The sequence below is a fragment of the Nannospalax galili genome, unplaced genomic scaffold, assembly GCF_000622305.1.
Source record: "Nannospalax galili isolate Female #2095 unplaced genomic scaffold, S.galili_v1.0 scaffold1382, whole genome shotgun sequence".
NCBI lineage: Eukaryota > Metazoa > Chordata > Mammalia > Rodentia > Spalacidae > Nannospalax > Nannospalax galili.
The window spans coordinates 135,182-159,555 of record NW_008348397.1 but is presented as its reverse complement, the minus strand read 5'-3'; the positions used below and the strand labels follow the sequence as shown (position 1 = coordinate 159,555).

Below are 24,374 nucleotides of genomic sequence, written 5' to 3'. Positions count from 1 at the left end.
CAAAAAAAAAAAAAAAAAAAAATTGTATGTGTGTGTTTAAGTATGTGGATGTGTGTGCAGGTGCCTAAGAAGACCAGAAGAGGGTGTGGGGTCCTGTAGAATTGGTGTTATAGGTGGTTATGACTTGCTGGGCATGGGTACTAAGAACCCAATTCCTGTCCTCTGCAAAAGCAGCATATGCTACACACTCTTAACTGCTAAGCCATCTCTTTAGCCCCTTCTATCACCTTTTTAAGTATAGGTGATAGCAAAACAACAAATCAAACACTGATTTGTAGCACTTGCTCAGTGGCTAATTTCAGTCCATCAATGTGACCTTACTAGACTCAGGAAGACATGAGCTCTAACCTATCATCCACTTTGTATAGTTTAATCACATACAGTGGACATAAATAAGCCCAAGAACATACATAAATAAAATAGCTCACTGGGTTAAAGCATCTGCTGCCAAGCCTGATGACCTGAGTTCCATACCTGGGACCCAAGTGGTGGAAAGAGAGAACCATCTCCCACAAATTGTCCTCTGACTTCCATGGTACATGTACACACACACACACACGCACACATGCACAGAGAAAATTTTAATATTTCAGAATATGAATTTTGACAATTTATTACCTTCATTTTAAATGACTTAAACATAAGTCTGAGTGAGTTGTTTCTCTCTAGTGCTGGGAATCAAACCCAGGGACTTGTCCCCATCAGGCAAGCACTCTACCACTGAGCTATACTTCCAGTCCTATAAATTTGTTTTTTTAAAAAAATAGTTTATTATTTTTATTTTATGTGTGTGTGTGTGTATTGCCTGCATGTAGGTAAGTGCACCCATGTCATGCAATGCCCATGGAGGACAGAAGAGGCCGTCAGATGCCCTGGAACTGGAGTTATGGACAGTTGTTAGCTGCCATGTGGGTGTTGGGATTCGAACCCAGGTCTTCTGCAAGAACAACCAGTGTTCTTAACTGCTGAGCTATCTCTCCAGCCCCTAGTCCTATAAATTTATATGCCAATTTTGAATAGTAACTATGTTTAAAAGCACTTGATTTTAGCCAAAAGGCCAAGAAGCCATTTTAACAATTGACTTACAAAATTCCAGAAATTTTAATGACTAACTTTCACAAGCAGGCATAAACCTGCTCCCTAGCACCACTAGACCTCTCCTTTCTCATCTGTAAAATGGAGACAAGGATTATAGCTTTGTTTCCTTGACAGGGAGGTTGTGAGGATCAAATACAATCAAGTTTATATGTATGTTGAGGTGAGATTGGAGGTAAGGAGACCAGACAGGAACCCATGCAATTGTCATTGTGGCAGTTGTGGAAATTCACAAGGGATGAGGAGGAAAGACCAGCCAGCATTATTTAGCAACTTCACTATCTGATGGAGCATTGAGGGGAAGATTAAGGAACTACTGTGTGTGTGTGTGTGTGTGTGTGTGTGTGTGTGTGTTATATGCACATGTGCATGCAGATGCTCATGCATATGTGTGTGCATGGATGTGGAGACCAGGGGTTGATGTTTGGTGTCTTTCTCAATTGCTCTTCACCTTATTTTTTATTAATTGATTGATCGATTGATTGATTTTTTGAGACGGGGTCTCACTTTGTAGCCCTAGCTGGCCTGGAACTCTCTATGTAGACCACGCTGGCCTCAGATTCACAGAAATCCACCTGCCTCTGCCTCCTGAGAGCCACCATGCACAGCTTTTTCTTTTTTGTGTTTTTATTTTATTTTTTTTATGTGTATGGGTGTTATGCCTGCATGTATGTAAGTGCACCTATGTCATGCAGTGCCCACAGAAGACAGAAGAGGGCTTTGAATCCCCTGGAAGTGGAGTTACAGAAAGTTGTTAGCTGCCATGTGGGTGCTAGGATTCAAGCTCTGGTCTTCTGCAAGAACAGCTGCTGTTCTTAACCCTAAGCCATTTCTCCAGCCCCCTCCCCTTTTTGTATTTTTTTATTTTTTATGTGTATGAGTGTTTTGTCTACATGTATGTAAGTGCACCCATGCATGCAATGTCCATGGAAGCCAAAAGAGGGCCTTGGATCCTCTGGAACTGGAGTTAAGGATGGTTGTTAGTCACTATGTGAGTGCTGGGAAATCAAACCCAGGTCCTCTGCAAGAGTAGCCAGTATTCTTAATCACTGAGCCATCTCTTCAGTCCCTACTTTATTTACTTATTTTTAAATATTTTATTTATTATTTTATTTTTTGTGTATGCATGTATTGCCTGCATGTAGATAAGTGCACCCGTGTTGTGCAATGCCCGCAGAGGACAGAAGAGGCTGTCAGATCCCCTGGAACTGGAGTTATGTACAGTTGTTAGCTGTCATGTGGGTGCTAGGATTCGAATCTGGGTCTTCTGCAACAACAGCCAGTGTTCTTAAGTGCTAAGCCATCTCTCCAGCCCCCTATTTATTTATTTTTTTAAGCCAGGGTCTACCACTGAACTTTGTCATCAATGTAGCTAGACTGGCTGGCCAATGAGCTCTAGAGAACCTGTTTCCATTCTCCCAGGGCTGGGATTATAGACACACACTGCTGCTTCTGTCTGTATGTAGGTGCTGGGGTCCCAAACTCAAGTCCTCATCTTTATGTGGCAAGCACTTCCCTGACTGAGCCAACTTCCCAGCCCAGAGGAACCATTTCAAAATGGAAATTTGCTTATAGCCTGTAACTGTAATTGTTCATACTTTCTTTGTTCTTAGGCTAAGGACAAAGCTCCCTTAGGAGACATATGAGCATATGGGGCCCTGTGGTCTAACCCCTGCTTCTCTCTGGCCACATCACCCACCAAGCTGTACCTTGTCTGTCCTGGGCAGTTCAGTCCACTAACACTAGTATTTCCCTCATATATAAGCATTTAATCAGCTATTTCACAACCCCTTTTTTCTTCAGTACTGAGGATCAACTACAGGGTTTGTGCTTCCAAAGCAAAGAGCTCAACCAATGAGCTACATCTCCCACTCAGGTATTTGCCTTTCTTAGGATTTTCCCCTCTTTTGTGCTCAGTAAATTGGCCATCCTTCAGACTGAACTCTCTCTTCACTACACCAAGGAGATGTTCTTCCTCTCTGAGTTTGAAGAACATATCTTTGTTATACTTAATTGCACTTTTTTGATTTGATTAAAAATCTGCCTCCCCTACTAAACTGTAAGTTCTCTAAGGCTATGTTTGCTCTCTGCCCCTCATAGATTCTCTAGTGCCAGAGACTGCCTGGCGTGTAAAGGGGCCCTTGATACATAAATGTAGAACTGTTATGAAACCCTAAGCCTCATAAAAGACTCCTGATTCAAATCCACCTCTAATTCACACAACAGAATTGATAATTGTTGTTGTAAGTGAAGAAGCAAACTGACATTCAATGAGTCTTTTAGCTATGATCATTCCATTCAGGAAGATTTAGTGGAACTCAAAACCAGCTGTCTGGCCTCAAAAAATTTTCTCTCTCCTCTCTCCCCACGGTTATTTCCCATACTTCTCAGGTGTCACTTGGGTTTCTAGAAGAAAAAAAAGGAAAGTTGCTACAGGATCCCAGAACACCTGAGGCATGAAATGAAAAACAGCTACTTAAGATCTCTGATGGAAAATTCTCTGGTCCTTGAGATAAATCCATGAAAGCAAGGTCTGTGACTGTGCAAGGTCTGCGGCGCCCTCTGCTGTCCAGATGCTGTCAGCCATGGGGTAGTTTCACTTAGAGCCCACAGAGGTACAGGACACAAGCAGGACAGAGAAAGACCACTTCTCTATTTCCTTAATAGTCCAGGCCTTTAGTCTACATCCTGGAAAAGCATTAAAAAGTAATCTTTAAGCAAAGATGTGTATCTTTGTGAGACAGACCTCTCTCTCTCTCTCTCTCTCTCTCTCTCTCTCTCTCTCTCTCTTTGCTTTTGTTTTGAAACAAGGTCTCAAGACACAACCCAGGCTTGCCAGGAACTCAGGACCCTCCTGCCTTCAAGCTTTCCATCCTGAAGTGGTTTTATACCTATAACCCTCTTTCACTGAAGGCTATAAAAGAGGCTAGGTGTGGTGGTATATGCTCATAATTCCAAAATTTGTGGAAGAATGAGACAGGAGGATTATAAATTCTACACCAACCTAGATTACATATCAACACTCTGGCTCAACAACAAAAAAAGTTCCTACAGTGGTAGGATCTTATTGCTTTAGTTACTTTAAGAAGAATAACTTAGGGCTGGAGAGATGGCTCAGAGGTTAAGAGTACTGACTGCTCTCGCAGAGGACCCGGGTTTGATTCCCAGCACCCACATGGCTGCTATGAACCATCCTTAACTCCGTTCCAGGGGAATCCAATGCCCTCTTCTGATCTCTGAGGCATTGTACAACACAGGTGCACTCACACACATGCAGGCAATACACTCATACAAATAAATAAAATAAAAGAATGACTTAGAGACTCAGTGCCCAGAGCCACCGGGGGCCTCAGCTCACCTTCCACTACAATGGTGTGGGAGGGTGAAAACTAGGCCCCAAAAAGCAAAAAAAAAGAAGACTGATTCAGAGCTGCTATAGAAATTCTGAGGTTCACTTGGTCATTCTACAGTGGTCAAGTTTGAGCAGTAATGAAAGAGACACTGCCTCTGTCCCTCTTGACTTTGTGGCTGTTCTAGTTTGAATCCTAATCATACCACTGCCTGGATATATGACCAAGGTGTTCCTGAGGCAGGAAGATCATTTAAACCCAGAGGTTCAAAACCAGCCTGGGTAACAAAGACAGGCCTCATTTCAAAAGCAATGAGCAAAGGTTAACATAAAATGCATACCTTTAATCCCAGCACTTGAGGAAGGAAGATCAAGCATTCAAGGTCCAGCTACATAGCAAATTCCAGGCCAACTGGGGCTACATAGTGAGAGACACACTGGACCTGTGTGTCATTTGTAAAAGTGGGTCAGTCATAATCTGCCTTTGACAGGGTGGTGAGGGGATTAAATGAAAACATAGAAAGATGCTTGACAAATTCTAAAGCACTATAGAAATGTTAGTATCCTTGGATAAAGCTTCTTGGGGGGGTGGTTATGTCAACTCTGAGGTATGCTCTGTTGATCCTCAGTTAACAGTAACCAGTAAGACCAAGAAATAGAATGAATCTCTCTCACTTCCCCCTCTTCTGTCAGAAAAGCCACAGACACAGACACAGACACATACACACACACATACACATACACATAATTGGAGAAGCCAAGGAGAGAGCTATGGATGCACAGTATAGGATTTTCTTCCCTGAAGTGCTACTACTTGGTTTGGTGGCCTTGGAGATAATGTAACTTAACTTCCAGGGTTTCAATTTCCTTATCTGTTAAGAAAAGTCTGAGCCGGGCATGGTGGCACACACCTTTAATCCCAGCACTTGGGAGGCAGAGGCAGGCGGATCTTTGTGAGTTCAAGGCCAGCCTGGTCTACATAGTGAGTTCCAGGACAGATGGGGCTACAGGGAGACCCTGTCTCAAAAAGACAACAAACAAACAAAAAACCAAAAGAAAAGTCTGGATTGGGCATAGTGACTCACACCTGTGATTCTAGTACTTGGGAGGCTGAGGCAGGAGAATTTCTAATAATCTAAGGTCAGCCTAGGTTACAGAATGAGACCCTGTTTCAAAAATGATCGAAGGGTCCAGGAGATGTAGCTCCGCTGGTGAGGTGCTTGCCTAGTATGCATGAGGCCTTGGATTAGATCCCCAGCACTGCATAACACTGGGCAAGATGGTGCATACCTGTAATCCCAACACTTTAAAAGGTGGAGACAGGAAACTCATAAATTCAAGCTCTGAGACATACCAAATTTGAGGCTAGCCTGGGATGCATGATAGCCTATCAAAACCAAAGGGAATTAGGGCTGAAGAGATGGCTTAGCAATTAAGAGCACTTGCTGCTCTTGCAAAGAACCCAGCCAGGTTCAGTCTCCAATGCCAAAAGGTGGCTCACAACCATTTGTAATCCAGTTCTGGGGGACCTTATGCCCTATTCTGGCCTCTGCAGGCACTGCACTCACATGGTGCACTTACAAGCAAGCAAAACATTCATACACATAAAATAACTAAACAATTTTTAAAATAACTAAAAAACAATGAGAACGAGGAACAAAAAAATGAAAGAAAAAAGTCTGGGCAATGGGCCAGGTCTAGCTCTGATGTCATAAAGAGTCTCAGGGGGTTTGCTCTCTAGTCCCTTTCCCTAACACCCCTTATGTCTTATGTCTCTACTTAATTTGCCTTGGTAAGCTACATTATTTCCAAGGCCACAGAAGAATTGTTCTTCAGTGTTCTTAACCGCTGAGCCATTATCTCTCCAGCCCCGAGGACATTCTCTTCTACCATACACAGGTACTCATATAGACACACACCCAGCTACAAATTTTTAAAAAAGAGTGAGAGGGACTAGTTTACGTGAAGAAGGGAAGAAGACATCAAAGATCAGGATAATTACAAGAAAATGGAGAAATAGGGGTTAGAGAGATGGCCCAGGGGTTAAGAGCACTGGCTGTTCTTGCAGAGGACCTGGGTTTGTTTCTCAGTACCCCCATGGTGGTTAACAACTATCTGTAACTCCAGTTCCAGGGGATCCGATGCCCTTTTCTGACCTCCACAGGCATTGCAGGACACGAGTGCACTTACATACATACAGGCAATACATTCATACACAAAAGATAAAATAATAAAAGGCTTGACTGGTGCATCCCTGGAACTTGCTGGGCAGCCAGCCTAGCTGAGTCAATGAACTTTAGGTTCAGTGAAACACCTTATATAAATAAATAAATAAATAAATAAATAAATAAATAAATAAATAAAATGGAGTATAGGCAAAACTTTCCTCCTTTTCTTTTCCCTGCACCTCTCACCTCACCCCGTTGCTGCTGTGGGCAGGTAAAGGAAGACCTAGGTCAGGAAGGTAGTCCTCCATGACACAGTAGTGTGGACCTAGGGAGGTCCCTTGATGAAGGGCCTCAATTTACTCCTTTATAAGGAGATATCATTACAGTTCCTGAGGTTGAGTGATGGGCCAGAGCAGAGTCAGAACGCTGGGCTTGAGTCTCAAAGTGAGCAGCTGCCTACATTAAGGAGCGGGGTGGGTAGGGGGCAGTGCTTGAACCTCCATGTCTGTATCTGGGAAATGGGGACAGGAATAGTCACCATACATGGCTATGATGCTTCATGAGCTGCCACAGCCTGTTTGCAGACTGATTCTGGCACTATTGAGCTCTCTGTCCTTCCTCTGCTAGTCCCCACCTCAATTCCAGTTGAGCAGCATGGTGGCAGAGGCTCAGGCCACAGAAGCACATTGCCAGGACATGCTGTCCTTTATCCTGCCCATTGCAACTGCTGCCAGGAGGCCGAGTGGAGCAGAGGGGTGGAGAGAGGGGCATGGACTCACTTCTGTTGCTATGGTGCTCTAGCCTGGATTTGCCCATCTCCTAATGGATCAAAGGGTAGAGGGAGGAGGGAGGTAGAGAGAACAACTGCCCCCCCTCTCTCTCAGATGCAGGGTGGGGGGAGTCTAGGTATTGGATCAGAGGTGGAGGAAAAAGTGGTATGCCAGGATTAAAAGGTTTTAAGATTGGGGGGCCATCCTGAGTGAGGAGGGGCAGGGCCCTCATACTTATTTCCAGAAATGAGCTGATGATGTAAGATATGAAAAAAACAGCACCAGCATATGAGAGAGAGAGAGAGAGAGAGAGAGAGAGGGAAGGAATGAAAGAAGGAAAGAAGGAAAGAAGGAAGGCAAACAGAAGGGAAGAAAGAGGGGAGAGGAGAGGAGAGGAGAGGAGAGGATAGAAGAGAGGAGGGGATAGAAGAGAGGAGGAGGTAGATTGTAACCAGCTTCTGCCTGCGCTCTTCTTCTGAACCTCTCAAACCTCCAGGCAGCCTGGACTCCAAGGATGGGTTCTAGGGCAGTGGCCACGTTTTCTCTTGTGTGGGGACTGCTGGACTGCTGTTTTTTCTGCAGCTGGGCTCTGGGGGGTCCAAGGCCCCTGAGCTCTCTGCCTCCACTACCCTCCCAAGCCAAGTCAGGATCTGAGGCCATGTGGATGCCCCATGAAGCAGCCCTGGCTTTTCTCTACTCCGGAGATGCCCAACAGCTGTCAGGAGCTAATTGCAGTGATGGCTACGAAGCTCCTGGGGCAGAGAGCAGAGCAGGGCTGCCCCCAGTCCTACAAAGGGCAGCGGGCACCCTGGCCCAGGCGGCCAATTTTCTCAACATGCTGCTGCAAGCCAACGACATCCGAGAGTCCAGTATAGAAGAGGATGTGGAGTGGTATCAGGCACTGGTCCGCAGCATGGCAGAGGGGGACCCAAGGGCTTACAGGGCTCTGCTGACCTTTAACCCTCCATCAGGAGCCAGCCACCTTCAGCTAGCCCTGCACGCCACCCGGATGGGGGAAGAGACCATTCTTCAGGTCCTATCTGGGAACAGAGTGCAGGAGGAGCATCCAGAAGACCCAGACAGCCCTGATCTGCAGAAGCGGGTGCTGACCAATGACCTACAGAGCCTCGACAGCCCCAAGTGGCCACGAGGGAATGGATATGTAGGGGACATACAGCAGGTGAGGCTGTCTCCTCCCTTCCTGGAATGCCAGGAGGGCCAGCTCCATCCCCGCTGGCTGGTCACACTCTCAGCCACCTTCTATGGACTCAAGCCAGACCTCAGCCCAGAGGTCAGGTAAGTGGGTTTGGGGAGGGATTTGTAAGGGTGTGGGGGTGGGGAACACAGGTGTACTCCACTATGCACAGACCATTTGGCAAGAACATGTGTTTGTCTGGGGCACACAGATGCACAAATGTGTGTATATGCATTCAGCTGTGTGTATTTGCAGTGGGCTCTGGGAATCTGTATCTGTTAACACATACCGGTGTGAGTGTACATACAATATATAAATCAGTCCATTTACACATATTTATCTGGGTATCTGTTTCTCTCTCTCCTTCTCTCTCTCTCTCTCTCTCTCTCTCTCTCTCTCTCTCTCTCTCTCTCTTTTTTTTGAGACAGGGTCTCATGTCACCCAGAGTGATATATAACTCACCATGTATTTACTCTCTCTCTCTCTCTCTCTCTCTCTCTCTGTTGTTTTTGAGACAGGGTCTCATGTAACCAAGGCTGATATGGAACTCACCATGTATTTGAAGCTGCCCTTGAACTCCTGATCCTCCTGCCTCTATTCTCCAAGTACTAGGATTATAGGCATGTGCCTGGGTATCTCTTGGTGTTGTTTGTGTGCTTGAGCACATGCCTGAATGTCTGTGAGCATGTGCATATCCTTGTAAGTACACATACATTTATACATGGGTGAGTGTGTGCAGATGGGTGGAGATAGACAAGCGTACATCTTGGCTTTTAGGTCTGAGGGGTAGATCTAAGAGGTAGGCGAGGGTTTGGATGACAGTGACAGTCCCTTCCCTGGGCTTCTCAGAGGACACTCTAGGATGCTTCCCCTGGACAGGGACTTGGACTCAATGCTCTTTCTTTTGTTCAGGAGTTAGTCAGGTCTCCAGCGTCATTTCCAATACCCATGCTCTTACATGGAGCATGTGCCACTATCCTATCTGTCCTGCCCCAGTAGCTTGTGATACTCCTCAAAGAACTGACTCCTCTCTCAACTAGAATAAAGGATGGGTAGCCCCATTGGGAAGCAGGTGGTAAATGAGCATTGCTTTTCCAGCTCTGTGTCCCTATGCATTGTTCCTAGCAAGGCTCCCCTACCGTAAGCAAACAGCCTGGCTCCTTACCAGAGCTCTCCCCAATCAGCCACAACAGGGCTCTTCCATTCCATGACTCCTTTGCTGTGATCAGTTCAGACTTGGCTTGGGCAGAGTGAAGGGATGATCAACAACTGAGCTGTGGGTATTATGTGTATACACATAATGAACAGGTGTGACAATCCCCTTGAGAATGATCATTGGAGCCCTGGCTCCTGAATGTTTTGACACGCCTCTTCCTTCTACCCATTGATGGAAATCAGAAAATGGTAAGATGATGAATAGTGGGGAGGTGGGGGAAGCAACCTAGAGGGAGGGGGACTGTTGCCACAGAGGCAGGGCTAATGACCTTGGAGAAACAGAATGTGTGTGTATTCTCCTACTCTGTAGCCACTGTGTGAAGTGTGCAAAGACTGCATTGCCCCATAATCTACTGCCCAGGGACAGATGTCTGCCTTAGCATCCGTCACTGTGCCTCTAATTGTCAATTTGCTTGCACTAGGGGGCAGGTGCAAATGGACATCGATCTTCAGAGTGTGGACATCAATCAGTGTGCAAGTGGCCCTGGCTGGTACGCTAACACACACCTGTGTGATCTCAACAGCACTCAGGTAGGAGGAAGGAGGAAGGGCCCACTGAGTCTGGCCTCCCTCCCCTTTTCCTGTCACTACCACTAACCAGTTCCAGGAGAAGCTGACAAAGCCACCCTGGCATCTCAGGACTTCAGTGGGGCTTCTACTGATTGGCAGAGGTGAAGTAGTACCCCTCCTTCTTTTTAAAGGGAGGCCACTTTACAGCCTACCTTATACCTCCCACCTCCTCCCAAGAAAGGTGAAATTTCAGTGTGCCTCCCTGTCTGCCCTCCATTCTGGTGCTCAGTGCTGCAGTATGCCTTCTAAGGGCTTCTCTGACCCTCATTTTCTTCCATCTGGAGTCACAAGCTCCACATCAACACAGCTCTGGGCTCATGATGCACAGAGGTTGCTTCACTGGTATTCACTGAAATAAATGGAATTGCTGGTTGGGGTGTGGGAGGAGTCTAACCCAAAAAGAAACCTGAAAAGGTTGTTGAAGGTGATGAACTCTAAGCCAGTTGAAGAATCAAAGCAAGGCACAGGTGTATTGGGATGCCAAGGAGCTCTGATTGGCAATCCCACAAGCCCAACACTGGGAGATGGAGGCCACTGAGCCTTTTGACTCCATGGTCCCTCAACTACATGAAAACTCCTGAATGGCACTGAAGCCAAGGCAAGCCCTGCAGCCTGCATGTTTGTGTATGAACATATTGCTCTGCACACACAGATGGCCCTACTGCTCTCAAGGGTGTTTGTGTTCGGAGCTAGAAGTCCAGGGATAGAGAAGGTCCCCCACTGAACAGGTTCTTCTCCCTCTGCTGGAGTTTGGGGACTGAACCCACTGCCTCTTTCAACCGGATCTTGCATACCATTTATTTAACCCAGCCACACATTCTATACTGGCTACAAATCTGACTGTGCAGACTGCGGCAGGAACAGGGCATGTTTCAGTAGTCCAAGAAGAGGGGAAGCTGGGCTCCAATTTCATTGGCAGCACATAAACCTCTGTAGGTGAGGTCAGGGCCTGGATAGCAACTCTCCTGAGATGAACTCCGTCCTTTGTTTCACATATGTCCACTCCCAGTCACTGCCCATAACAGATCTGACCTCATCTGTGTGCTTCGCTTCCCTGCCCAGCTCTGAGACCACACTCTGTCCCCTGCTGAGCAAACATCAATAGGAAGAGATAGAATAAAGAGCTGACCTTGGCATCCCAACAGCCTAGCATTAGCTGCATTAAGGGTGGAGAAAGCAGTCCAATGCCAAAGCCAGATAGCTCCTGTTGGAGGAGGTTTCCCCTGCAGGGGGTAGAGTCAGAGGGGGTTTCTTTTCAACTCACCTGTGTGCCAAGAAGAGAGGCTCATGGGGACCTTTTGAAGCAAGATGTAGGCACACAATGTACAATTGGTCTCAGCTCTTCATCTCCTCCCAGTACCTTGCCCTAGCAACAGCTAGGCACTAGGAAATGGGACACAAGGCTCTCATTACTGCTGGTCTGAACAAGAGTTATGCATCCTGTACTCTTCTTGGAGTCTCCTTGAAAAGAGGCAACAGTAGAGTAGAGAAGTTTCTATAGAGGGAAGACTAAGCAAAGACCTGGGACAGCTTCTGGTGGGATCCTTTAGTGTTAACCCAGGAGTCATGGATGGAGAGACCTCTTCCCAGCAGGGAAAAACCATAGAAACATGTCATTTGTTTGTCCCCACAGTGCATCCCTCTGGAGAGTCAGGGCTTTGTCTTGGGCCGCTATCTCTGTTGCTGCCGACCTGGATTCTACGGGGCAAGTGGCTCTGGGGGTAAGTGTGAACAGGATCAGATAGGGGTGTTGTAAGCTAGGGTTCATTGGGATGGAACATCTAGGGAAGAAAGGTAGGTTGAGGGAGATCATGGAGGAAACTGTGGGGCAACAGCAGAAGGCCAAGAAAAGGAAAGGCTAGACATGGTACCCAACACCTATAGTTCCAACATTTGGGAGGCTGAGGCAGGAGGATTGCCATGAGTTCAAGGTCAGTTTGGGTTACATAGTGAGACTCTGCCTCAAAAGAGGGGAGGGAGAGAGAGAGGGAGGTCAGCATGGATGTTTGTGGGTGTCTTCTGAGAATTATCCCAAATGTGCAGGTATGACACAAGCTGACCTTCCAATAAGTCCTAGCCTGACATCATCTCTTCCTGTTCCCTGCTCTTCCTGGGGCATGCCCCTTCCCTTTTATCCCTAGGGCTCTTATCCCTAGTCAGTAAAGGCTAAAATCTCAGGATGCTGCAGCCAAGCTCCCCTCTTTGCACCCATCTTGTTCTTTGTAGGGTTAGTGGAGCGTGCAACTCAGACTACCGAGCAATTTGGGTCCCCACAAGGCAGCTTAGGGAAGCTGCTGCGGTGCCAGCTGTGTCCTGAGGGCTGTACCAGCTGTATGGATGCCACACCGTGCCTAGTGGATGAGGCCCTGGTGCTAAGAATGGCAGTGCTGGCCTGCCAGGCCTGCTGCATGTTGGCTGTCTTCCTAAGCATGCTGGTCACCTACTGCTGCCACTGGAGCAAGGCAAGCAGGTCCCACAGTTCTCCCTACACACACACACACACACACACACACACACACACATGCACGCAACTCATCTCAGCTAGAGACCTGAGTCTTGGGGGACTGGGTGCCAATCTGGCTTCTGTACCTCACTACACCCAACATTAGGCAGTGACATCTTTACTTTAGACAGGAAGGCATTGGATTTACTTCAATAAATGCTAGTTGAATATCTACTCAGAGCAAACCACTGCATAGGCATTCTGCAAAAGGAAGTGATCTGAATCCCCAAGTTATGGAGAAAGCAGTGAAGAGGGGCAGGCATGGGGACCGCTGTCAGTTACTGTAGGAGCTCAGAAAGGGGACCCAATTATCCTGAATGATATGGTATTGGAGAGAATTTCTGGAAAAAGTGACATTGGAGTCAGGTTAACTGAAGACTAACTATGTTTATTGGACAAAGAAGGAGCATCTTATTCTAGAGCAAGTTGCAGAATGACTCAAAGCTTGAAGGACCATCAGAGACCCTTTCTAGCTCTGGCAACCTTTGTTGTAAGCCTAAAGTGACCCTTGGTGGCAGTGTAGTAGAGCCTGAGGTGAGCCTGGAAGAGTGGCTGTAGAGAGAGGTGAAGCTAGTGTTGCAGGAGGAAGCCCAGGTGCAGGGTGAGCCTTCACACAGGCCTGAGACCCTCCAGCCCCATCAGTCAGGCTTGGTGCTCCTAACCGCCCTGGTGATATGCCTCTTTATTCTCTGGGTTCACAGAGGATCCGGGCATCTGGAGTCATTCTGCTGGAAACCATCCTTTTTGGATCCTTACTGCTCTACTTTCCTGTGAGTCTGTGACCAGCAGCTGCCCTTACTTTCTAGTATATCCCGACTGTCACCCTCCAAACCCTGGAATCCTGCTCTACCTTCTTAGGAAGATTTGGCAACTTCAAATTCCCCTACCCACTCCCACAAAAGGCAGACTGCCCTAGTGAGCTCTGGAGGCAATCAGAGCTCCAGACTCAAGAGTTTTTTGATCTGTGTTATTTAGGGCAAGTTACCTGCCCTCCCTAATGCTTAAGCTGCTCCTCTGTAGAATGGGGCGGGTATGACACCACTGCAGGGCTGTTAGGAAGATTAAGAGTGGAAGCACAGTGGAGAGCAGTTCTTTCTGCCCCCTCCCGTCAGGTATTCATCCTGTACTTCAAGTCCAGTGTGTTCTGCTGCATTGCTCTTCGCTGGGTCCGGCTTCTGGGTTTTGCTGTCCTCTATGGAACCATTACCCTGAAACTTCACAGGTAGGACCCTGACAGACTTTGCTGCTCCCCCACCATCACCCACCCAGCTCGTTCACTAAATGGAGTTTTTCAAAGCCAGACCTTTCCCCTATACCCTGAAGCTTGATTCAATCACGCAGCCTTTTCCCTTCCATGTAGCATTTGAGGGGGTGGGCAGCAAACTGTGGAAAGGACAAACAGGTAAACACGTGGAGGGCAGGGCAGTGGTGGACAGAACCGGAGCTCTGGCCCCATCATTAATCCTCTCAGGCTATCTCATGTGTACCCTACTCCCTTCAGGGTGCTCCAGCTGTTCTTGTCTCGAACGGCCCAGCAGGGCCTGCCCCCGAGCAGCGGGCAACTGCTGCGGCGTCTGGGGCTGCTTCTGCTGATGGTGTTGGGCTTCTTGGTCTTATGGACAGCAGAAGCCCTGGAGCACACACCTCTGGTGACTCGAGGCCACATTTACAGCGGCCGCCACTTCTACCTCTGTCACCATGACCGCTGGGATTACATCATGGTTGTGGGTGAGCTGCTTCTGCTGAGCCCAGTCTCCCTCAAACCCCAGGCTGTATCTCCAGGGTCCTCGTGCTAGTTCTCCCAGGTCCAGGCTCTGCAGCACAGACAAGGTCAGCAGGCTGCTGGGATGGTAACAGCTCTGTCCCCCACTTCCCCACAGCGGAAATGCTGCTGCTGTGCTGGGGCAGCTTCCTCTGCTACGCCACCCGAGCTCTCCCCTCAGCCTTCCACGAACCGCGCTACATGAGCATCGCCCTGCACAATGACCTGCTGCTCTCTGCTGCCTTCCACACAGCCAGGTGAGAATGCACCCTACCACCCGAGGCTCCACCCACCCGAGTGCAGTGTCCATCTCAGCAATCCTTGCTACACTGCTATGCCCAGCTGGGTAGGGAACAGCTCTACATAGTCCCTCTACACCCCTTATCTCATTCAGGAAACACCCCAATCCACAAGAAGAGCAAGTATGCCTCATTCCTATCTTCTCTCCAGCCTTCCCTCCACCCCCTACTTCTCCCCGACTCCTTCCTCAGCCTTTGGAGCAGCAGGCCTGCTGTGTGTTTATGGGGACCTGGCCCTGTGGTGGAGGCAAAATCAATCCACAGGGTGATCCTAACAGTCATGAGCACAGTTCTGTTCTGTAAACTCGGCAGGCAGAGGCAGTGAGGTGAAGTCACTTAGGAGGGCTTCTCAGAGGTGAGGATTAATGAGAGCCTTGAGATTACACCAAAACCCAGAGAAGGGTATTCTCCTGGCAGAATGGCAGGCTGGGCCTGGGGCAGGGGATAAGAGCTAGTGAGGTGAAGCAGGCAAGCTATTCCCACCTGCACCAATGACCCCTCTGTCCCATTCTGCCCTCAGGTTTGTGCTGGTTCCCTCCTTGAACCCAGATTGGACCCTCCTTCTCTTCTTCCTCCACACCCACAGCACAGTCACAGCCACACTGGCTCTGATCTTCATCCCTAAGGTGAGAGATCTTTCCCCTCCTGCATGAAGCAGGGCCCCAGCCCTTCAGTAAGGGACACCATGGGCTTGCCACCACCTCAGTGCCCTCTCCAGGTAAATGGGAGAATGATGAAAGGGGCTGGGGATGAATGAGCTCTGAGATTCTAGGTAAGGATTTGGTTGGGAAATAAAACTATTTCCTGCTTCAGGTTCTGGATCCTTTTAATCCAACTCTGAAAATGTGGGAGCAGTTTATAGAGGCGGGTGGGGGAGTTGGAGGCCATGCCTAAGGACATTGCCCTGGTCTCTCAACTAGAAACAGGGACAATGACAGGAGGTAAAAAACCTTCTGAAGCCCTGTAATTCCAGATCAGAGGTGTAAAGACTCACAAAGTAAAGACATTTCACACGGTAGGTGAGGGTACAGGAGTGATTAGAAAGTCATGGTGTCGCTCACCTCCACCTCCCACCTGTCTTGGTCAGTTCTGGAAGCCAGGAGCATCTCCCCGAGAGGAGATCTTGGATGAAGTATATGAAGACGAGCTGGAGATGCAGCGATCAGGCTCCTACCTCAACAGCAGCATTGCCACAGCCTGGAGCGAGTGCAGCCCGGACTTAGGAGACATCCAGGTAGGTGCCACCTCCCTCACCTCCAATTCCTTTGATATCAACTTTTTTTTTTTTGGTCTTTTTGAGACAGGGTCTCCCTGTAGTCCCAGCTGTCCTGGAACTCACTATGTAGACCAGGCTGGCCTTGAACTCACAGAGATCCACTTGCCTCTGCCTTCCGAGTGCTGGGATTAAAGGTGTGTGCCACCACGCCCGGCTGATATCAAGTTTTTAAAAATTTGCTTTTATTTTATGCATATGAAAGTTTTGCTTGCATATATGTAAGTGCACCTGTGTGTGCAATGGCTGTGGCGGTCAGAAGAGGGTGTCGGATCCCCTGGAACTGCAGTTACAGACAGCTGTTAGCTGCCATGTGGGTGCTGGGAAAACTGGGTCTTCTGCAAGAGCAGCCAGTGCCATCTCTCCAGCCCCTGATAGCAACTTTTAAGGACTGGGCAGGAAAACACTGTTGTGCTGCCACTAGGCTGGGAACCACTGAAGCCCTCCCTCCAAGACTGCACCTCCCTTCTCTACCACCACCCTGGACTCTCTGACTATTCAAAGGAGGCCACATACTACCCAACTGAAAAGACCACAAAAGCCCCAAATGCATTCCCTGAAGGCCCAGGCCAGACAAGAATGGACCTGTAAGCTCTTATCCTCATTGTGGGGTGGGGTGGGTGGGGGGAGACTGAAAAAGCCTTGGGTCCCTGGCAAAGTGGAATGGATGGTGACACTGAGGTCATCCCTGGAGCCTAGGAAGTTCAGGCAGTGAGTGGCCACCAGGTTCCCTTTCTCTCACTGGACCTGGCAGGCCTTAGACAAAGGAAGCTCTCCTGGGTTTGCACTGGAAAAGCAGGCTTCCTCTTATTTTCCTTCTCAAGGGGAACTTATAAGAGCTGGGAGTCGGGGAAGAAATCAGGACACCCTGTGGGGTTTTTTTTTTTTAATGTAATGAACTGTTATCTTTTTAAAAATATTATTTATTATTTTTATTTTATGTGTATGAGTGTATTGCCTGCATGTATGTGAGTGCACCAGTGTCATGCAGTGCCGTGGAGGTCAGAAGAGGGTGTCGGATTCCCCTGGAACTGGAGTTAAGGACAGTTCGTAGCTGCCATGTTGGTGCTGGGAATCAAACCTGGGTCCTCTGCAAGAGCAGTCAGTGCTCTTAACCACTGAGCCATCTCTCCAGCCCCAACACCCTGTGGTTTTATAAAACCTAGGAAAGAGAAGCCATCTTGGAAAGTCACCTGTCTATGCCCTCTACCTCCACTGGTGCTCCTACACCTACCTGACTTGCCTATAGCCTTGGAAAGGAGTCCTCATAGTTCCTTCCTCATCCCAACTGCCTCTGCAGGTTGCCCCCTGTGACCTCTTTACCCTCTGAACTCTGCCTGTTCTGCCAATGCCCTCCTCAGGTAAGGGCTGAGGTTCTCTAATCCAACTGATAAATCAAAGAGAGTAGAGAGGCTTTGCCACAACCACACCACCTCAATCCCTCTAGAATACAAACCAATATGCTATCCTTGTGTCAGCTCTGCAGACAAATCCAGAGCACAGAAAGCCTTAATTTACACTGACATGTAACAAACATTCTTCCCATCCACTAGTTCCCTCAACCTCCTAGAATCTGCTAAGGAAGCAAACACAGGTCAGGCAGGTATTGTCACTTTATAGAAGATAGGCACAGAGAGGTAAAGAAAATGTGGTGGCATATGCCTTTAATCCCAGTGCCTCAGGAGGCAGAGGCAGGTGGATCTGTGAGCTCAAAGCCAGCCTGGTCTACAATAACAAGTTCAAGGCCAGGTTCAGGGCATCACAGTGAGAGGCTCTCAAAAAAGAAAAAGAAAAGGGGGGGGGGCGCTTTTATTTTTATTTTATGTGTATGAGTGTATCACTGTCATTGTATATAAGTGTATCACTGTCATTGTATATAAGTGCACCTGTGTCATGCAATGCCTGAGGAGGTCAGAAGAGGGCGTCAGATCCCCTAGAAATGGATTTACAGACAGTTGTTAGCCACCATGTGGGTGCTAGGAATTGAACCTGGGTTCTCTGCAAGAGCAGCCAGTGCTCTTAACCACTGAGCCATCTCTCTAGCCCCCAGAGTGGTGAATTCTGAATTTTAGAAACAGGAAAGGGACATAGTTTGATGGAGCAGAGATACCCCAGAGAAAGTAGTCTAAATAAATAAGGGCCAAGAGGGAGATCAGCACTGTCAGGAGGCTCCTGGGCTCAGCCTGACCATCTCAAAGGCAGCTCTACTCCTCCTCCCTCTCCTCCCTGCAGGATGAGTTGAAGAAGCTCTATGCCCAGCTACAAGTCCACAAGACCAAGGAAATGGCTGCTAATAACCCCCACCTGCCCAAGAAGCAGGGCAGCTCATATCAGGGGCTGGGCCGCTCCTTCAGGAGGTACTTGGCTGAATTCCCTGAGGCCTTGGCCCAACAACACTCCTGGGACTCAGGCTCCCAGGGCCATTGCAGCCTGCCAGGCTCCTCTCGCTGCCACTGCCGGCTCCTCAACTCCAGCCTTCAGGAATCTGAGAGGCCACCAGCCCTGTGCAAGAAACTCAGCACTTACTACCACCACAGCCAGCAAGACCTGACTCTACTAGACTCCTTACTGAGAAGGAACCTGTCCAAGAAGGCCTCACAAGTGGAGGGTCAGGAGTCAGTGGAGGGGCCCCCAGCCCAGGGCTTCAGGTCAGCCAGTGCCCACAACCTGACAGTGGGAGAGAGACTCCCCAGAGCCTGGCCTACCTCCCTGCAGAAGTCATTCAGCGTTGTGGCTGGCTCCAGGGAAAAGGCTCTGCTTGTGGCCAGTCAGACCTACCTGGAAGAAACCTATCGGTGGGTGAAAGAGAGAGAGGAGCGAAAGAAAGCAGAGGCTGCCATGGTGAGCCCAGTGCAGAGGCCATCAACCAGGAGGCTGGAGCGGGCTCTATGGGCTCCACTGTCAGCCCCACCTTCCCCTGCCAAGAGAAGCAGCATGGACAGCTCTCACACCTCTGGCAGGCCTCATGAGGAGGCTGGGAGAAGGCTGCCTCACCCACCCATCCGGCACCAGGTCTCCACACCCATCTTGGCCCTGTCTGGGGCCTGCCTGGGAGAGCCAAGAATGCTGTCTCCCACTTCTATCTCCACGTTGGCTCCTGCTCTGCTGCCAGCCCTGGCCCCAGCCCCTGCCTCTATCCTCGCACCAGTCCCTGTGCTCTCCCAAAGCTCCACCTTACTCACTTTCATTTGCCCCTGGGAGAATGCAGAACTGCCAGGCAAGAAAGAAAACATGGGCCAGGAAGGCCTCTCGGGGCCAGAATGAAGCAGCCACTCCCCTGCCCCAGCTTGTGCCAAGATTTGGAGGGCCCTCTCTGTCACAGTGGAGAAAAGGGGAGCTGGGGAAAGTGAGACAGACACAGAGTCTGGACATGTCCAGGGGGAAGCTGATGACATGGATGAGGGCAAACCCAAGGTCTTCTCAAAATCCCACAGCCTCAAGACCCCCATGCAGCAGGGCTCCATGCGCAGCCTGAGCCTGGCCATCAGAGCTCTGACCCGTTCTCAAAGCACGTACAAAGAGAAGAAGGGTGGGGAAGACAACCCTGAGACTAAGGGCAAGCCTGCAGGGGTGGGCATGGGGGCTCCACCCCAATCTCCCAGGCTAGGCAGGCCCAAAGCAGTGAGCCCACAGGCTGCCCTCACCCCCTGTGAGGATGAAGAGTCCCTCCAGAACCAACAGAATGCTCACACCAGCAGAATGCTCCAAGTCTGTCACCAGGAGGACAGAAGAGAACAAGAGGACAGAAGCAAGAGGACATCCCAGGGTCTAGGGGAGCGGAAAGTTGAGAGAACAAGTAAAATAGGGCTTGCCACACTGAGGCAAGTTTTGGAGGACTTGAACAAGCAAAGGAATCCCCTGTGGGGTGGCAAGAGCTGCCCAAAGCTGGCCTCCAGCCCCTAGGCAATGCTGACCACATGGTGACAGAGGTCTGCCCCTGGGAAGTCACTGAGTCAGAAACGTGTCAGCTGGACAGTAGCAACAAGGTCAAAGTCTACTCCTGGGAGGGGTGTGAAGGGGACCTTGAGAGGAAGCCATCAAGGAAAGATCTAAGTGGCTCCTGGGAGGAGAGAATGAAAGCACCAGAGAAATCAGAGCCCAAAGGTGTGTGTGCCGTAACTCGGAAAAAATCAGAGAGGCTGGTCAGAAGCCAGGAGGCAGTGTGTCCCTGGGACAGTGCTGTTACTAGAGATCTGTCTCCTCATCAGGACTCTGACAGAACCCAGGGCAGGTCTAAGGTGGTGGGCAGTGCAGAGGCAAGGAAGGGAGAGAAGCATCCAGGGGAAGCCAATGGCCCAGAGGTTCCTCCACCTGACACTGTCAAAGCAGTGCTCCACCCCTGGGAGATGAGTGATGGGAGGGAGGAGACTTTGGCTAGGGGAATGAAGGAACTCCCTGGGGAAAGGCAGAAAGCCCCCAAGAAGGCAGCCTTCTGGAGAGAACAGAATCTTGGCAGAGACCTGGTGTCTCTTTGTCCATGGGAAAGTACAGATTTTCGGGGTCCCTTGACAGTCTCACTTCAAGCCCCAGGAAGTTCTGGGAGTTTGGGCAGTAGCCTTGCAGAGGTGTGCCCATGGGAGATAGGAGATACATCTCCTGATAAAAAAGCCGAGGTCTGTCCCTGGGAGCTGGGTGATGAGCTAACCAGGAAGGAAACATTGGGTCAGGAAGCTGGTGGGGAATCTCTCCCAAGAAAGGAGAAAATCTCCAGAAAGGGGTATTCCAGAGAGATGGAGGGCAAACTCTGAGAACAATGCCAACAGCCAGTCAAGGGCAGGCAACGGCGTGTCCCTGGGAAGAAACAGCCCCTGTGCAATCCAGCCCATATCCAGACAAGTCCTTGTCCAAGGTTGGTAGCCAGCTCCTACACAATGGGGACAGCAGAGCAATGCAGGTGTGTCCTTGGGAAGTGTGCAAGCCAGAGGAAAAGCAAGCAACACCTTCTACAGCAGTAATCTGTCCCTGTAGAGCAGATGGATGAACAGAGGACAGGATATCAGGACACACATCAAATGAAGGAGAATCTCAAAAAGATAAGGAAAAAGTTCCCGGGAAAGCAGGAATCCAAGATGTCAAAGTATGGGAAAAGTCTGAGGAGTAGATCCCAAAGCAGGAAACAATCTGCCCCTGGGAAAGTGTAGACCCTGGTAACTTCCCCAGAGAAGACACAGAGAAACCCCAAGCCATTATCCAGACTCAGGGTGGTATGGGAAGCAAAACTGCAGAGATCTGCCCCTGGGACGCGGAGGACACCCTGACACCTGAGGTCAAGATCTGTCCCTGGGAAGTGGGTACTAGAACAGGGGAAGAAAAGGCTGTGGCCACTGAGGTCAGTGGGAAATCGCCAAATGATACAGGTCAGACTTCTGCAGATTCTGGACCTAGGCTGACAGCTGCTGCTCCTACGAAGCCAGAGAGGCCAACCATGGAGCAGGAGGTTTGTCCCTGGGAAAGCTTGGGTCCAGGGGACTCTCAGCATTCAGACACTTTGGACACTGATAGATAAACAGCTGGACTACAGGAACTGAACCCTGTAAGCTCTAGGCCTATTGAGATGTGTCCCTGGGAAGCAGAGGAAGCTCCTATCAGTGAAAAAGCCAAGATCTGTCCCTGGGAAGTGAATGAAGGAAATATTGGGAAGGGACTAGAGAAGGAGATGGGTAATGAGTCAGCAAAGAGGAAAAAAAAAAAAAAAAAAAAAAACCTAGAAAAGGAGAGACTCACCTTCCAAGAAGAAGGCATAACAAAATGGGAGGCTAAACTCCATCAGCAACAGGTGATGCAGGTGTGTCCTTGGGAAGTGTGCCTGGGAGGCACACTTCTGTCCCTGGGAGGACAAGGTCTTGAGGGAGCCATCTGTTCAGATCTCTAAGGTTTCAGACTCAGCCAGTACCACCAGTAGCTAGGTGGCAGAGGGACATTCCTTAGAAGCAAGTGATGAAGCATCAAAGAAGGGAGACCTGAGAGGAGACCTCAAGACAGGTTCCCTCTCAGAACACATGACCCAAGGAAAAGCTCCAGCTTTGAAAGCAGAATTCCATGTTGATGATGAGGGAAGAACAAGCAATGAGCTCCAGTTTGTCTGTCCATGGGAAAGCATGGTGCCAGTAGGCTCCTCCTCTTACCCAGTCAGCCAGCACCCTAGCCAAACTAGAGCCAGCTCCCAGACACTGGTCAGCGCTGAGGGTAGGGTCACTGAGGTGGGCCCATGGGATGCTCCTGACTCTGATATGCATAACCCTGATAGAAGAACCAAGGCTGAGATCTGTCCCTGGGAGGTGACTATAGACTATCCTGGAGAAAGGGACGTTAAGACAAGATGGAAAGACTCTCAGGAGAAGGGAAGAGGAATCTCAGGAGAAGGGAAGAGACTCTGAAAAACCAGAGTTCAAAGATTTAGCAGTTCAGAAAATGCCACAGACCAGCAACTTCGGGAGGCAGGAGGCTATGTGTCCCAGGGAGAGTCAGGACTTTGGGGGTCTATTTCTGCAACCGGCCCCCAGGGCTTCTGATGGAAGCAAAGGCAGTTCTGAGGTAGCAGGCTGTGTGGGACCTGGAGTGGCAGAAGTGTATCCATGGGAAGTGGAAGAGACTCTCTCTGCCAAAAGAGCAGAGATCTGCCCCTGGGAGGTAAATCCAGGAGCAGCAGGAGAGGGAGGACTAGAACAGGAGATGCAGAGAAAATCACAAGGGCAAGAGGAGATCCTTGCCAAGGCAGGGTCTGGAGGGGCTGAAGAACATTTTCCAAAAGCAGCAGCAAAACTCAATAATGAGCAAGAGATAGTCTACCCCTGGGAAGGCACAGGGTCAGAGGGGCTCTTCCCTGAGGCAGACACTCTAGACACAGTTCATCCCAAGGCCAGCCCTGACAGAGCAAGCAACATAGGGAACAGGACAGCAGAGCTGTGTCAATGAGAAGTCACAGATCCAGAAGAAAATAAAATCAAGGGCACCATAGCAGACATCTGTCCATGGGAGGAAACTAGAGCCCCATCTGAGAAATCTAGCCTCCTGGCTTTACCAGCAACTCAGGCAGATATCCCTATAGCCCCTGAGAAATGCAAAAGCCCCCACCCTGAAGTGGGTGAGCCACCAAGTACTTTTACTCTGGAAGGTGTCAGAGAACAAGAACCTTTAAGGCTTGTGTCCAGAGCCAAATTAGCTCCAGAGCCAAGTCCGCAAGAAGCCAAGGCTCAGTTTTTCTCCACAACTGAAGACCAATGACAAATGACTGCTGATGCTCAAGATGATGAACTTGGCCGTCTACCTGCCTATCCTTGGGACTGGGAGTAACAGCTCCATAGGTGAGGTTAAACAGAGCTAGCTTCAGAGCCTTTTCACATACTACCTAGCATTCCTAAAGAGCTAAATCAAAGTCACTAAGCTACTTCTCTACCCAGAAAGACACAACTCACAACTACATAGGAAGGGTACAGCTTGGACTCCAAGAGACATCTCATCCTTTCTACTTCTCCTTTTCCTGCTTAGGGAACAAAAGCTGTACTCTCTTTCCAAAGAGAGTACCATCCATTTAGAGTACCTGACACAAGACTCAGAATCAGGACTCTAACTTACAAGATCAGTGTTAACAGTGAAAGGCAACTGGCAGTGCCCAGAACAAGGAGATTCAGTTCTGCCCTGAGGTAGTAAAGAACTAAACCACACAAGGTGGTGGCAACACAGACTGTGGTCAAGAGATGGTTATAAAGCCATGTAATTCAAGATGAAAGACAAGGGCTAGAGAGACGGCTCAATGGTTAAGAGCACATACTGCCCAAGTTCAGTTTCCAGTACCCACACTGGGTGGCTCACAACAGCCTATAACTCCAGCTTCAGGTAATCCAGTTTCCTATTCTGGCCTCTGAGGATACCTGTAGCCATGTGCACAGACACAGACAGAGATACACATACACTCAATTAAAAATAAATCTTTAGGGGTTGGAGAGATGGCTCAGTGGTTAAGAGCACTGGCTGCTCTTGCAGAACACTCAGGTTCAACTCCCAGCATCCACATGGTGGCTAACAACCATCTATAACTCCAGTTCCAGGGGAATCCGAAGCCATCTTCTGATCTCCATGGCACTGCATGACATGGGTGCACTTACATACATGCAGGCAATACACTCAATACACATAAAATTTAAAAAAAAAAAAAAAAAGTCAATCAATGGAGAA

General features: G+C 49.1%; 1 protein-coding gene and 1 pseudogene across 1 annotated transcript; both read left to right on the top strand.

The window, feature by feature from the left end:
- The first annotated feature begins 4,405 nt into the window (after positions 1-4,405).
- On the top strand, positions 4,406-4,500 carry LOC115072393 (annotated as a pseudogene).
- Positions 4,501-7,896: 3,396 nt separating this feature from the next.
- On the top strand, positions 7,897-23,989 carry Gpr179 (G protein-coupled receptor 179). The gene is given in 15 exon segments (XM_029569475.1): positions 7,897-8,678; positions 10,215-10,323; positions 11,996-12,083; positions 12,589-12,824; positions 13,567-13,635; positions 13,978-14,087; positions 14,367-14,593; positions 14,746-14,884; positions 15,447-15,552; positions 16,014-16,160; positions 18,432-20,034; positions 20,037-20,927; positions 20,930-21,999; positions 22,052-22,483; positions 22,485-23,989. Coding segments are annotated over 15 exon segments (6,948 nt in total). The 3' UTR covers positions 23,424-23,989.
- The last annotated feature ends 385 nt before the right edge of the window (positions 23,990-24,374 follow it).